General features: G+C 39.8%; 1 protein-coding gene across 1 annotated transcript in view; it reads right to left on the bottom strand.

The window, feature by feature from the left end:
• ANKRD31 (ankyrin repeat domain 31) overlaps positions 1–15,734 on the bottom strand; it is a 196,709-nt gene that overhangs the window by 92,535 nt on the left and 88,440 nt on the right. The window contains exon 11 of the mRNA XM_089686185.1: positions 7,247–8,213. Within this exon, the coding sequence (XP_089542311.1) occupies positions 7,247–8,213 (967 nt within the window). The remainder of the gene's footprint in view (positions 1–7,246; positions 8,214–15,734) is intronic.

Here is a 15,734-nt window from a genome sequence, read left to right as displayed (position 1 = left end):
ACTACCTGTGCTATTTTAAGAAGTAATGGGGTATTAAAGTAATGAAAACTTGCGATTAATTTAACGCCGGTAAAAGTCAGTGTCCTTAACAGCCAGTAACTGTCATGGCTGTTATAGAGTGGGTGGCTGGCACATCACTAACAACCATGACTCATCTCATTCCCCACTGACAACAGAATGTAAACAAAAGAATTGCTGGTATTTATAAAAATAAAATAAAAAAACAGCATGGGCTCCCCCCAATCATTACCAGGCCCTTCGGGTCTGGTATGGATTGTAAGGGTAACCCCATGCCAAAATTAAAAAAATGCATTGATTCCCCCCAAAATCTGAGCCTTATCTGAGCATGCAGCCCAGAAGGTCAGGAACCATACCAGGCCACATGCCCTCAACATGTAGGGGTGCTTTGAGGCAGAGGAGCTCCCCCCCAAAGTACCTTCCCCACAATCCTGGGCGGTGGTTGTGGGGGTCTACGGGCGGGGGACTTACGGAGATCCCAGCCCCCCCATGTGAAGGAATATGGAGCACACTGCACCACTACTCATTCACCATCGACCTGGCATGCCCCCTGTTGATAACATCATAGGGGCGGGGTTACCCAGTGGTTTTTGAATAAAGAACTTGTCAAAAACTGGCTGTGTGTTTTTAATCACTTTTAACACTTTTTTGGTGAATGAGTAGGGTACAGTGTACTCCATATTCATTCACATAGGGGAAAGCTTGGATCTGGGGGCCCCAATTTTAAAGGGGGCTTCAAGATTCCAATAAGCCCCCTGGCCATAGACCCCCACAACCACCACCTTGTAGGAAAGAGACCCTTGTCTTTACCCCCCCTCCCATGTTGAGGGCATGTAGCTTGCCATAGTTTTGGAGGGGGGTCGAGCAAGATTTCCTGACCTGCCGGGCTGCATGCTTGGATACTTTATAAATGCTGGAAATTCTTTTGTTTACATCCTGCTGTCAGCAGTTGAGTCATAGTTGTTAGGGAAGCGGCAGCCACCAGTTCTTTAACAACCATGACAGTTACTGGTTGATAGGGTGCCAGCGGCTGCCAGCTCCTTAACCACTTGACCTCCAGAGGATTTACCCCCCTTAATGACCAGGCCTCTTTTTGCTACTCGATGCTGCACTAATTCGACTGATAATTGCGCGGTCATGCAATGCTGCACCCAAATGAAATTTACGTCCTTTTTTTCACACAAATAGAGCTTTCTTTCGGTGGTATTTGATCACCTGTGCGCTTTTTATTTTTCACACTATAAACAAAAAAAGGCCAAAAATTTTGAAGAAAAACAATATTTATTACTTTCAGCTATAAAAAATATATAGTAAACTCAAAGTTGGTTATAAATTTAGGCCAAAATGTATTCTGCTACATGTCTTTGGTAACAAAAATCCCAATAAGTGTACATTGATTGCTTTGTATGAAAGTTATAGCGTCTACAAACTATGGTATAGATACTGCGCTAGTTTAACGGACAATTGCGCGGTCATGCAATAAGGTACATAAATGAAATTTACATCCTTTTTTTCCCACAAATTGAGCTTTCTTTCTGTGGTATTTGATCACCTGTGAAGTTTTTATTTTTTGCGCTATAAAAAAAAAGGCTGACAATTTTGAGGAAAAAAAACAATATTTTGGACTTTTTGCTATAAAACATGTCCAGTAAAAAAAAATTTTAAAGTCAAATTTAGTCATAAATTTCTGCCAAAATGCATTCTGCGACATGTCTTTGCTAAAAAAAAAACCCAATATGTGTAAATTAATTGGGTTACGTGAAAGTTATAGCGTTTACAAATGGCGGGAAAGATAGTGGGATTTTTAGTTTTTTTTTTACTAATAATGGCGGCGATCATCGACTTATGGCGGCGATCAGTGACTTATGGCGGCGATCAGCGACTTATGGCGGGACTGCGATGGACATTCTGACATTGGGGGGTACTGACTTGGGGTCACTGACATCCCCAGTGACACCAATACAGTGATCAGTGCAAAAAAAAAAAACACTGACCCTGTACTAATGGCACTGGGGAGGAAGGGGTTAAGTTTATTTTTCAGGGAAAGGGTTAACTGTGTGAGGGGAGTGTTTTACTAGGGGGCGGGGTGTGTACTGCACGGGACACCGCTGATCGGGAGAGAGAAACTCTTATGTCCCGATCAGCTTGTCCTGGAGCTGTCAGGGAACTGACAGAAAGCACAGCTACTGCAGCTGTGCTCTGTCAGCGATTGCCGCCGATCGCCGGGACATAGCCGGTAACGACCAGCTGTGACCCGGCGACTGACATCCGCGGCTGTGATCGGCGGGACAGGTAGGGCGGCGGTGCGCCTTGCGCGCGCCCCCTACCTGTTTACAAAACACACGTTTTAAAACGTGGTTTTGTCCAGCAATGCCGCCCTGCCGCCGTATTTATACAGTGGCTGGGCAGCATGTGGTTAATGACCGGGTAAAATCATACACATTCCCTATCGCATAACTAGACCACTGCTTAAACTCTATTCACAAAAGTAAATAAAGGCATGCGGTAATTAACCAATACACGCCCGGCCAATAGCCAAAAGGCGGCCGGAAAAATGTATTGGATTATCGGGTTGGACGCCAAATGGCATGTGATTAGCTGTGGCCAAATCACATCAAAGCACAAAAAAAAAAAAACCCTGAATGAATCGATGTCATTCAGGCAAATGCTTGCTTATAGCAAAGTAATTCTTTGCTATAAGCAAATTGTGTAAAAAAATAAATAAATAAAATACTGATCACTTCCCCAAAGTAGTACAATGTTACTATGGTAACATTGTACTACTTTGGACTTAGTGAAATATGAAAAAAAAAATCTTAAAAAAAGAAAAAAGTAATAAAAAATTTAAAATAATAAAAATATATATATATATATATATATATATTTTTTTTTTTTTTTTCATACTGTCACCAGTCATTGTCCCTGATCAACGCCATGCCAGTTATATGAAGACGCTGTACTGCACTGGTGACAGTATGTAAAAAAAAAAATAGTGAAAATAATTTTTTGCATTTTTTCATTTTCCAAAGAATTATGACAAAAAAAATACAACTTCAAAAAACTCGCCATGCCTCTTATGAAGTACGTCGGACTGTCTACTCTGCAAAAAGGGGTCATTTGGGGGATATCTGTACTGTTCTGACATTCTTGGACCTCAAGAAATTAGATTGGCCGTCAGTACTTCAGGATTGATCAATATTCAGATCTATACCATAGTTTGTGAACTCTGTAACTTTCCTACAAACTAAAAAATACATCCTAATTTGGGTTATTTTCACCAAAGACATGTAGCAGAATATATATTGGCCTAAATTTATGAAGAACAATTATTTATTTGCAAATTTTTATAACAGAAACAAAGAAATACGTGTTTTTTTTTTTTTTTTAATTTTCGGTCTTTCTTTGATAATTTAGCAAAAAATAAAATCCACGGCGGTGATTAACCTCCCTGGCGGTATTCCCGAGTGTAGCTCGGGGTAACATTTCAGTACCAAAAGCGGTAACCCCGAGCTACACTCGGGAATACCATGCGGCACTGCTCCGGCATGTGTTCTTCACTTACCTTACCCTGCGCTCCCACGATGTGTCCCCTGCAGCGTCCCCGGCCATCTCCTCCGGCCGATGCCGGCATCTGGCTTCTGTGTCCTGTCCCTGTGACGTCGGGACGTACGGGCGCCGCCGCCGCCGCCGGCGGCGGGAAATTTAAAAATTTTAAAAAATGTCATTTTTTTTTTTTTTCATTTTACACAGTAAAACATTGCTGTTTCAACCTATTTCACATACATATTGTCCCTAGTGCTTTGTCCTGCGCCCTGCCTGCATTTTGTCTGTTCTTTCTGCCTGGAAACTGAGAAATGTCCATGGCGTCCAAAAAGTGTCCCTTTAGGTCAAAAGCGGTTTAGATCAGCTAGAGAACAGCGATAGTAAATCAGAACCACTTACAGAATTGAGTGATAATGATTCGTGGGGGAAATTCGTCATCAGAAACTGAAAACGATTTTGCGACTGAGCTCAGCAATGTGCGAACTTGGCGCTATATTTCACATTTCAGTGTTTTTGGTTTGATTATATTATTGAATTAAATTTTTTATTATTTTTATATTATTTTTATGATTATTTATTAAATTATAATTTATGATTTTGTGTTTCAAATTTTATCATACCCGGGATGTTTACTAGACTCTTGTTCGGACAGATTTCAGTGAGTTTTTCCTAAAAATTATAGCCTACAATAAAAAAAATACATATTTCCATGCAAAAAAATGGTACCACTTTCAGCACCAAAATTCTGAAATAATCATACCGCCAGGGAGGTTAAATACCACCAAAAGAAAGCTCTAGTTGTGTGAAGAAAATGATAAAATTTTAGTTTGGGTACAATGTTGTATGACCGCGCAATTGTCATTCAAAGTGTGAGAGAGCTGAAACCTGGAAAATGGCCTGGGCAGGAAGGTGTAAAATTGCCCGGTATTCAAATGGTTAATGCTGTTGTATGCGGTATTTACCAAGCGTTTTACGGCAAATACCTCAAAACGGCATAGTGAATTGAATTACAGGATCGCCTGCAATATTTAGGAAAATATGTCCGGACACCTAAATACTGCATGCAATTGCTTTAATGAATAGAGCCCCCTGTCACGGCGAAAATGCACAGGTTATAGAAACATGCAGTAGCACACAAAGCACAGTGTGATGTTTAGCAGTGCCATTCATTTTAAAGGGAAGCTGTTTTTAGTTATTACTGTAAAGTCATTCTGAAGTGACATTTACGGTACTTTCTGCTCTTTTCTTTCCTTCTGCTACTGTCATAAACAGTCAGAGAAGTTGCGCTGATGTGTGCATGTGAGGAAAGTGAAAAAGTGAGGTCCACCTAATTTTTCTCAGAAAAACAAAAAAGAAAAATATGGAGAAATGTCCAAAGTATTTGTAAAATACTATTAAGATGAGGTTTATGAAAGTTGTAAAGCATTAAAAAAACACAACACGTGTGTTTTATAAATAGCACAAATAAAAGTTTTTCAAATCTGTGGAAAAAAATAGTGGTGTACCAAAATTGTAAATTCTGGACTGAAATCAAAACAGAAACTTCAAGATGCACTTGGCCGGAAACTGAAACTGAAAGTTTTTGTTAGAAAAAATATTGTGTGTGTGTGTGTATATGTGTATATATGTATATATATATATTATAGTTGACATTTTAATATGAATATAAATTTAAAAAATACAATCCTCTAAAGAAAAATAACTTATTGACAGTAACACACAAAAGTTGGACAGAAAATAAAATGAAAATATATATAAAATTAAAAAACTTAAATAGAGGTGTTTCTGCATTGAAGTCAAAAGGGGGCGTTTTTGCATTGAAGTTAATGAGACGCGATTTTGCATTTAAGTCAATAGGGGGCATTTATGCATTGCCGTCAAAGGGATGTGGGATGCGATTTTGCTTTGAAGTCAATTATCACTATGAGCATCTTATTTTTTTTTTATCAGCAAAATGCCAATCACCCTATTTTCGGACGATAATTTTCAGCAGCTGATATATTGGTGCATCACTAGAAAAAAAGTTTTGATTTCTCAATTTTATAAATGTTCTTGAATGTGTACACCTGCAAGTTTATAGTCAAACCTACTACCTGTACTGGCTCAATGATCAATGGGTTTGATTGCTTGATATTTAAACATCTGCAGAGGTAATATCTATAAACAATTTGCTTTTTCTGTAAAAACTATGAACCCCATTAAAAGGGCCTGTTCACATGAAAGCATTGTATTTCAGTGATTGGGGGTATATGGCAGGTAGCTTCACATACTGGCACTTTAGAACTCTCAGGGATGCCAGTAGTGACATTTCCTTGCCATAGTTTCTTCCTCTGTTATGCAACAGAAATGCAACAATAAGAATGGGACCTAAGTAGAGAATTTGGATACAGTGATCTTGCCAAGAAGAACCATTAGGTGAACTGGATCTCTAATGCAGCAACCTAAGGTTTCCTTTTAAGTAGACCTGAATCTAAAAAGTCTTGCATTGTGTAGAGGTAGGGCTTTGCTTTCTCATGTCAGAGCCTGCAACAATAAGCACAGCGAGAAGCAAAGAAATATAATCACTAAATCTCATTTCAGACCTCACACTAGCAGTCAGAGGCAGCAGTGCCTTAGATCTCACAATGTAGATATAAAGCTATGTGGTGGTAGGCACAGGAGTGCCTAGGCACACTCACATACCTGGAAGTGCAATTCTATTTTTCATGAGCAATTGCAGATAAAAGGTACATTTTTCATGGCCTTGTTTAGGCACCGTTAAAGGAAATTTGCACTTATCCATTCACCCCTTTCCCCTGACCTAACCTTACTTATTCTCCCCAATCACAGATGCATACTTATCTCAAAGTGACAGCCACAGCCTCTGAAGTTTGTTTATAATCTGTTCCACAAGTCTCACTGTCCTGGCCACACCTGCAGAAGCCTATGAAGCTGTGATGTGCAAAGGGGAAGGGGCAAAAAAGATAAGTGCACTTTCTTTTAAAGTGCACTTATCCTTAACATTTCTAGATGTTCCCTATAATATAGCAAAGCTTCACTTCTTTTAAAATCTGTAAAAAAAAAAATCAAATACTCAGCTATATTTGTTCATAAAGTTAGACATACAACTATTACTACCTTTCTACACAGACTGAAAATCACTATTAGGCCTTGTTCACATAGGCATATCTATGCGTTTCCCCATGCAAAGGGCTGTCTTTGCCCACACAGGATGCAGTGATGTTCCATGCATCATTTCTATAGGACCGCAGCAGCTGCATGAACACAGTTGCTGGGCCCAATCTAACAACCATGCAGGTGCATCTATGCATCCTAAGTGAGCAAATACAGCCCTTTGCATGGGTGTTTGCATAGTATACCTGTGTGAATGAGGCCAGACAGTGTGCCTTCGGGGGGGGGGGGACACTTACACCAGTGCAGCTGTCAAATCAGGACCAGCAGCTATGTCCATGCAGCCACTGCATCCAAATGAACATGAATGTGACTGCCTGCATGCGGATGCACAGAATACCTGTGTATCCCATGTAGTCAGATGGCCCTTCACATTGGTGTATGCATAGATATGCCTGTGTGAACAAGGCCTTAGACTCTTTAAAGACAGGAAAGCATTTGTGTTTGGCTAGAAAAAAAAAGTTATGTCACACAAGCATGGTTACTGAATGATGTGTTTTCTACACTGAAATACCTGTAAATGGAATGAAAGAGCATCTTTTCCTGGCTTTAATTTTCCCATACTGATTAGTTTTTTCATTGAAACCATTCTGGTCCTTCTCTTGACGTCTACACTGATCTTCCGTTTCATTTCTGCTTGGATATTAACTGTATGATTGTCCATGTGGTAATCCAGGCTGGTGCTTATCTGCCCTGAAACATTCCATTGGGGCCTTCCATTCTCTGAGACATCACCAAATGCAACAGGAACGGCCCTGTCTGCCTGCCGATTATGCTCTTCCAAGTTAGGACTTTCTAAAGGCTGATAGGTATCAGAATTCTGTTGCCTCTCATCAATTGCCTGGTAGTTATATTTAGGAACAGTCACGTTACTGTCTGTAAGGTTTATTGTGCTGTTAAAAAATATAGAATTGGGGGACCTGCTTCTTGGTTTTTCAGTTTCTAACTGATCATCCACTGTGCTCAAGTTTGCAGAAGTAAATCTGGAATATGGATCTAAGTCTAATAAAGCATTTTCAGTTCCCAGTGGAATGTCTTCAAATGTCAAATTGGAGTAGTGCTGTCCTGTCCTTTCACTTGCCAGAACACCGACAGGGATATCTCTGGTTCCATTTATCTCTGAACTTGAAATTAATCTTTGAAATGTGATTTGGAATTGGTTGCTTCGAGCGTCTGGCACTCCACACACTGCTGGCATCTTTGTTGCCATGGTGCTTCCATTAGCACAGCTGGCACTGTGCCCCTCATTATGTGTAAGTAACCCAGATATTGGATTCCTTCCAGGAGATTTAGCACAGTAATGCGAAGATGAGTCCTGGCCATTGTTATTAGAATGTGATCTCTTCATCTGTTGATATGCTATTATTTTCAAACCAACGTTTTTTTGATCATGGACTAATTGCAGTAAAGACTTCTGTCTACATGCTAGCTGAGCTAATTTTTCTCTTAATATTCCTTGTTTAAATGAATCCACTGATGCCCTTATGGAATAAAAATGCAGTAGAATGAACATAAAGGTAGAAAACAAAGGATTTCTTTAAAAAAAAGTATTAAACGCAAACTCTTTATACTCCCAGAGTCATAAGGATTCACACACCTAGAACTTATTTCAGCTGAATGATACACCAGATTCTTTTATTACTTTGAAACTCTGATAGTCAGAGTTCCCCAGTGTAATTTTTGTGTCTGTATTCCCTGTAGAGTCTCACTGCTCTGGTGCTCTGTTCCTGATTTAAAGGGAATCTATACTCTATTTTAGGTATACAAGTGAATGAGATCACCTAAACATTCCTATCAAAAGACAATTCGTTTAACCACTTCCTGCCCACAATATGTAGATTTATGTTATCCCACAGAACATCCCATGCTGAGGGTATATTAATCTAACTCTCCCTTTTTAACAATCAGTTGACATTGCACACGACTGCTACCTGTCAGACCAAGCTGCAGTGACATCTTCAGTTCAGTTAATGATGAATGAGAGAATGGTTCCCCATCACGCAATCACTGTGGACAGTGCAAAATCTGGTGCAGCTCTGCATAGAAACAAATCAGTTTCCATGTTTTATTGCCAAAGCCTAACTGAACAAGCTGAAGTTAGAATCTGGTGCAGCTGTGAATGGTAGCCAATCTGCTTCTGAGTGTACCATTTTAGTAAATCTACCCCTGTATCAGCTATGGCATTGTGATCACATAAAGGCTGGAAGTTTCATTCATAATTTCATTCATAAAACAGGCCTCCTGCCAGAAGTTGGTACTGCAGCCTGACGATGTCAATGTTTTAATACTGTAATTTACAGATATATATATGCCTTATTTTAATAATGTAATTATACCTAAATTAATAAATATAAAAAGGCACAATTTAACATTTTTAAATATGTGTTCGTTATTAATTCCACACGGTTTTATTTTTTAGCCTTAGTAGGAATTTTGTACGTTATGTTTTGTTTGTGTGTGTTAGTAATCATTTTAGTGTATTTTTTATTGAAAGTATTGGTTTGATTTGTGCAGCCATCAAAGGATCTACAAAATCAGTAACACTTTCTTTTTTATTCAACTGGTCCTGCGCTTTCAGAAAATGTATGGTTTGGGGGGATAGGGAAGTCTTTTACAAACTTTGAAAGCTGTAAATGAACACCTGAGGTTAAAGGTGGGGTGCATGGCCTGGTAGCAAATAGCTTCAATCACGTGAAATTTATTGAAGACTTTGGTCTCTATATATTGTTTAGAAAAAGCACGTGTACATGGGTGCAGCCCAGGGGTGGACTGACAACTCATGGGGCCCCCAGGCAGTAGGGGATCATGGGGCCCCTATGTCCTTGCCCACACTCAAAAAAAGCCTATAAAAAGGTACCAGGGGCATTTCATGGGGCCACCTACTGATCTCGGGCAGTGTCCGAGTGTTTGAATGGTCAGTCCGCCCCTGGTGCAGCCACATCTGTTTATCATACAGGTGAAACTCGAAAAATTAGAATATCATGCAAAAGTTCATTTATTTCAGTAATGCAACTTAAAAGGTGAAACTAATATATGAGAGAGACTCATTAAATGCAAAGCAAGATAGTTCAAGCCGTGATTTGTCATAATTGTTATGATTATGGCTTACAGCTCATGAAAACCCCAAATCCACAATCTCAGAAAATTAGAATATTACATGCAATCAATAAAACAAGGATTGTACATAGAACAATATCGAACCTCTGAAAAGTATAAGCATGCATATGTGCTCCGTACTTGGTTTGGGCCCCTTTTGCAGCAATTACTGCCTCAATGCGGCGTGGCATGGAAGCTATCAGCCTGTGGCACTGCTGAGGTGGTATGGAAGACCAGGATGCTTCAATAGCGGCCTTCAGCTCTTCTGCATTGTTCGGTCTCATGTCTCTCATCTTTCTCTTGGCAATGCCCCATAGATTCTCTATGGGGTTTAGGTCACACGAGTTTGCTGGCCAATCAAGCACTGTAATCCCACGGTCATTGAACCAGGATTTGGTGCTTTTGGCAGCGTGGGCAGGTGCCAAGTCCTGCTGGAAAATGAAGTCAGCATCCCCATAAAGCTCGTCTGCAGAAGGAAGCATGAAGTGCTCCAAAATCTCCTGGTAGACAGCTGCGTTGACCCTGGACTTAATGAAGCACAGTGGACCAACACCAGCAGATGACATGGCTCCCAAAATCAACACAGACTGAGGAAACTTCACACTGCAGTGTGTGCCTCTCCATTCTTCCTCCATACTCTGGGTCCTTGGTTTCCAAATGAGATGAAAAAAGTTGCTGTCATCAGAAATGAGGACTTTGGACCGTTGAGCAACAGACCAGGTCTGTTTTTCTTTAGCCCAGGTAATGACGCTTCTGACGTTGTTTGTTGTTCAGGAGCGGCTGGACAAGAGGAATATGAAATTTGAAGCCCATGTCCAGGATCCGTCTGTGTGTGGTGGCTCTTGATGCACCGACTCCAGCCTCAGTCCACTCCTTGTGAAAGTCCCCAACACTTTTGAATGGCCTTTTCCTGACAATCCTCTCCAGGCTGTGGTCATCCCTGCTGCTTGTGCACCTTTTTCTTCCACACTTTTCCCTTCCACATAACTTTCTATTGATGTGCTTTGATACAGCACTTTGGGAGCATCCAACTTTTTTGCAATTACCTTTTGAGGCTTTCCCTCCTTGTGGAGGGTGTCAATGATGGTTTTCTGCACAAATGTCAGGTCAGCAGTCTTTCCCATGATTGTGATTTCTACTGAACCAGACTGAGAGACCATTTAAAGGCTCAGGAACCCTTTGCAGGTGTTATGGCTTAATTAGCTGATTAGAGTGGGACACTTTGAGCCTAGAATATTGCACCTTTTCACAATATTCTAATTTTCTGAGATTGTGGATTTGGGGTTTTCATGAGCTGTAAGCCATAATCATCACAATTATGACAAATCATGGCTTGAACTATCTTGCTTTGCATGTAATGAGTCTATCTCATATATTAGTTTCACCTTTTAAGTTGCATTACTGAAATAAATGAACTTTTGCACGATATTCTAATTTTTCAAGTTTCATCTATATGTGCTGAGTATGTTTCCTGCTTAGTGCTGCACAGTGACTTTGGGGGGATTTACTCACTGAGAATCTGGTACAGCTGTGCATAGTAGCCAATCAGCTTCTAACTTCAGCTTGTTCAAATAAGCTTTGGCAATAAACCCTGGTGTTGCACTAGATTTTGCACTCACCAGTTTTAGTATATAACCTCGTGTTTTTCTTTTTTTCTCTCATTCACTGCAAGCCTAGCCTGGAATAAATAGATTTTATGAGGATAATGAATAAAGAGAGTGCTAAAAGAAAAGTCTATTCTTGCTCATAATAGTCAGCTTTGAAATGGTATTGCTGCAGTCAGGATTGGAAAATGAAAGAGGGATTATTATTGGTAGATATAAGCAAAAAGAAATGTTCTTACTAACAAATGCTTCAAGAACAAGCAAATAAAACATGGCAAGTATATATAACAATACTTTCAGATTAATGCTCAGTTATTCATAATGAAAGGTGAACTATGGCTGAATGGAAAATGTTGGTTAGACGTGTCAATCTAATCCCTATATTTAAAAGCAATTGTTTTAATCACTATTATTTTGATCATTTTTAACCAGTTTCATTACAAAGAATCAAAGACGAGAATACTCAGATATGTTAGAAAATTTTGGTCGTTTTTCAAATGATGCTGTATGCGACAAATTATTAATTATGTACAGTATATGGGATTTAGATTGCTATCACTTCTAGACATTTTAACATACAATTGTTTGAAATTATTTTGAGACAAACTGTATTCTAAACAATTGAGAATCAAAACAAAAATGTGCTTAATTTTAAATTAAACAAAACAAAATTCAATCATTTAAATAATATGTGCTCTCTCCTCCGTATATGCTATCATCCACATATTTCAATTTGTAATCAATTCCTTTCTGTCCCTTAAAGCGGTTAGTTTATCTTCCTTTTCCCATGACTAAGCTAAGGTTACTAAACTCTGCCTCTTATGACTGAAAGAACACATATAAGTCCCAGAACAGACAAGCCTTTGTCATATATTCTACCCCATATCTAGTATGTTTTCAAGGGGTCAGGAAATATTTGCTTTATGAGATTATTCACCTTGGCCAATAAACTATTTCTATGTATAAAGAGACTATCTTCCTGACTCAGGGATAGTAGTACTTTTTCATATGGCAGCTTTAGTGCAAGCAGGTGGAAAACCAAGGCTCTGATCAAACTATAGTTTGTCTGTTGTTCCATACAGAAAAGGCTGGCTTTTGATAGTATATGAAAATATTGAAGCTCTTGACCCAGACTTAGACTCTTGTTTCACTTTGAACCAAAGCTGCTAAATATAGAGGCATATTGCTTGTCTTTGATGTCTAATTATAAAATGTATGGAAGCAGGCCCAGACTGGGACAAAAAATAGGCCCGGGCACTTTGGACTGAGCAGCCCAAAGCCCGGGGACCCTTTCCTTTGAGCCCGGTGGCAGAACGCCAGAGCCCGGTCACAAGAGCGACCTTTGTGACTCTGGTAATTGTGCCACTAGTGTCAGTAGGTTTTAATTTTTATTTTATTTTTTACAATTTTATTATTATTTTACATTTTTTGTAGGCAAGAAAGAAGGAAGGAAGGAGGGAAAGAGAGAAAGAAAAAGGAGAAAAAGAAAGTGAGAGTGAAGAAAGAAAAAAGCGAAATGAGAAAGAAAGAAAGAGGCGTATAGAAAGAAGGAAGGAGGCAAAGAAGGAAGAAGGCAAAGATGGAAAGAGGGAAAGAAGGAAAGAAAGAGAAAAGAAAGAGGGAAAGAAGGAAGGAAGGAGGTAAACAGGAGACAGAGAGAGAAAAAGATATATAGAAGGAGGGAAAGGAAGAAGGAAGGAGGGAAAGGAAGGAGGGAAAGAAAGAAAGAAGGAGGTAAAGAAATAATGGAGGGAAACAGGGAGAGGCACAGAGAGAGAGAGAGAGAGAGAGAGAAAGAAAGAGACATATAGAAGGATGGAAAGAAAGAAAGAGAAAGAAGGAGGGAAAGAAAGCAAAAAAGAGAGAAAGAAAGGAGAGAAACAGGAGACAGAGAAAGAGTGAGAGAAAGAGAGAGATGTATAGAAGGAAAGAGGGAAAGAAAAAAGGAAGGAAGGAAGGAAAAAGGAGAGAGAGAGAGAGAGAGAGAGAGAGAGAGAGAAATAAAGGAAATAGGGAAAGGAGGAAAGAGGGGAATAAAGAGAGAAAGAAGGAAGGAGGGAAACAGGAGACAGAAAGAGAGAGAAAGATTTATAGAAAGAAAGAACGAAGAAGAGAAAGAAGGAAGGTGGGAAAGAAAGAAGGAAGGAGGGAAAAAGGAGACAGAGAGAGAAAGTAAAATGAGATGTATAGAAGGAGGATACGAAAGAAAGGAAGGAGAGAAACAGGAGACAGAGAGAAAGAGAGATGTATAGAAAGAGGCAAGGAGGGAAAGAGGCAAAGAGGGAAAGAAAGGGAAAGAAAGAGGGAAAGAAAAAAAGTAAGAGGGAAAGAAAGAGGGAAACAGGAGACAGAGAGAGAAAGAAAAAGAGATGTATACAGGGAGGGAAAGATGGAAAGAAGGAAGGAAGGAGGGAAATGGGGAGAGACACAGAGAGAGAAAGAGACATATGAAAGGAGGCAAAGAGGGAAAGAAGGGAAAGAAAGCAAGAAGGAGAGAAACAGACAAAGAGAGAGAAAGAGAGACGTATAGAAAGGAAGAAGAGAGAAGGAAAGAGGGAAAGATGTTAGAAGGGAAAGAAGTAGGGAAAGAAAGAAGGAGGGAAAAAGGAGACAGAGAGAGAGAAAGAGACGTATAGAAAGAGGGAAGGAGGTAAATAGAGACGGAGGGAAAGATGGAAGGAGGGAAAGATGGAAGGAGGGAAAGAAGGAAGGAGGGAAAGAAGGAAAGAGGGAAAGAAGGAAAGAGGGAAAGAAGGAAAGAGGGAAAGAAGGAAGGAGGGAAACAGGAGACACAGAGAGAGAGAAAGCCATATAGAAGGGGGGAAAGAAAGAAAGAAGGAGGGAATGAAAGCAAGAAAGAGAGAAAGAAATCAGAGAAACAGGAGACAGAGAGAGAGAGAGAGAGAGAGAGAGAGAAAGAGGGACGTATAGAACAAAGGAGAGACAAGGAAAGAGGGAAAGAAGAAGAAGAGAAAGAAGGAAGGTGGGAAGTGGGAAAAGGGAGAGAGAGAGAAAGACATATAGAAAGAAGGAAAGAGAAATAGGGAAAGAAGAAGGGAAAGAAGGAAGGTGGGAAAAAGCAGAGAGAGAGAGGGAGAGAGAAAAAGATGTATAGAAGGAGGATAAGTAGGGAAGGAAGGAGTGAAACAGGAGACAGAGTGAGAGAAAGAAAGAGAGACATATAGAAAGAGGGAAGGAGGTAAAGAAAGAAGGAGGGAAGGAAGGAGAGAAACAGGAGACAGGGAGAGAGAAATAAAAAAGATGTATAGAAGGAGGGAAAGAAAGAAGGAAGGAAGGAGGGAAATAGAGAGAGAGAGAGAGAGAGAAGGGGGGGGGGGGTAAAGAAAAACATACAGAAGGAGGAAAAGAAAGAAACAGGGAAAGAAGGAGGGAAAGAAAGCAAGCAAAAAAGAAAGGAGAGCAACAGGAGACAGAGAGATAGAGAAAGAGAGATGTATAGAAAGAATGAAAGATGGAAAGAGGAAAAGAAGTTAGAAGGGAAAGAAAGAAGGAAGGAGGGAAAAAGGAGACGGAGAGAGAAAGAAAGACGTATATAAAGAGAGAAGGAGGGAAAGAAGGAAGGAGGGAAAGAAGGAAGGAGGGAAAGAAGGAAGGAGGGAAAGAAGGAAGGAGGGAAAGAAGGCAGGAAGGAAAGAGGGAAAGAAGGAAAGAGAGAGAAAGAAACAGGGAAAGAAAGAAGGAAGGAGGGAAACAGGAGACAGAGAGAGAGAGAAAGAGACATAAAGAAAGAGAAAGAAGGAGGGAGAGAAAGAAAGGAGAGAAACAAGAGACAGAGAGAGAAAGAAAGAAGTATATAAAGAGAGAAGGAGGGAAAGAAAGGAAGGAGGGAAAGAAAGGAAGGAGGGAAAGAAAGGAAGGAGGGAAAGAAAGGAAGGAGGGAAAGAAGGAAGAGGGAAAGAAAGAAACAGGGTAAGAAAGAAATAGGGAAAGAAAGAAGGAAGGAGGGAAACAGGAGACACAGAGAGAGAGAGAAAGAAAGAGACAAAAAGAAAGAGAAAGGAGGGAGAGAAAGAAAGGAGAGAAACAAGAGACAGAGAGAAAGAGAGACGTATAGAAAGAAGGAAGGAGAGAAAGAGGGAAAGAAGGAAGGAAGGAAAAAGGAGACAGAGAGAGAGAAAGACATATAGAAATAGAGAAGGAGGGAAAGAAAGAAAGAGAAAGAGAGAAAGGAGAAGAGAAGCAGGAGACAGACAGAGAAAAAAAGAGAACTATAAAAAAGAAAGAAAGAGAAAAAAAATTAGAGAAACATTAGAAAGAAAGAAAGAAATAAAGGAGAGAGAG

Source organism: Staurois parvus, unplaced genomic scaffold, assembly GCF_062004578.1.
Source record: "Staurois parvus isolate SC_StPar_1 unplaced genomic scaffold, SC_StPar_1.0 ptg000392l, whole genome shotgun sequence".
Lineage (NCBI taxonomy): Eukaryota > Metazoa > Chordata > Amphibia > Anura > Ranidae > Staurois > Staurois parvus.
The sequence above is the reverse complement of the archived record's forward strand: the minus strand, read 5'-3'. Positions and strand labels throughout refer to the sequence as shown.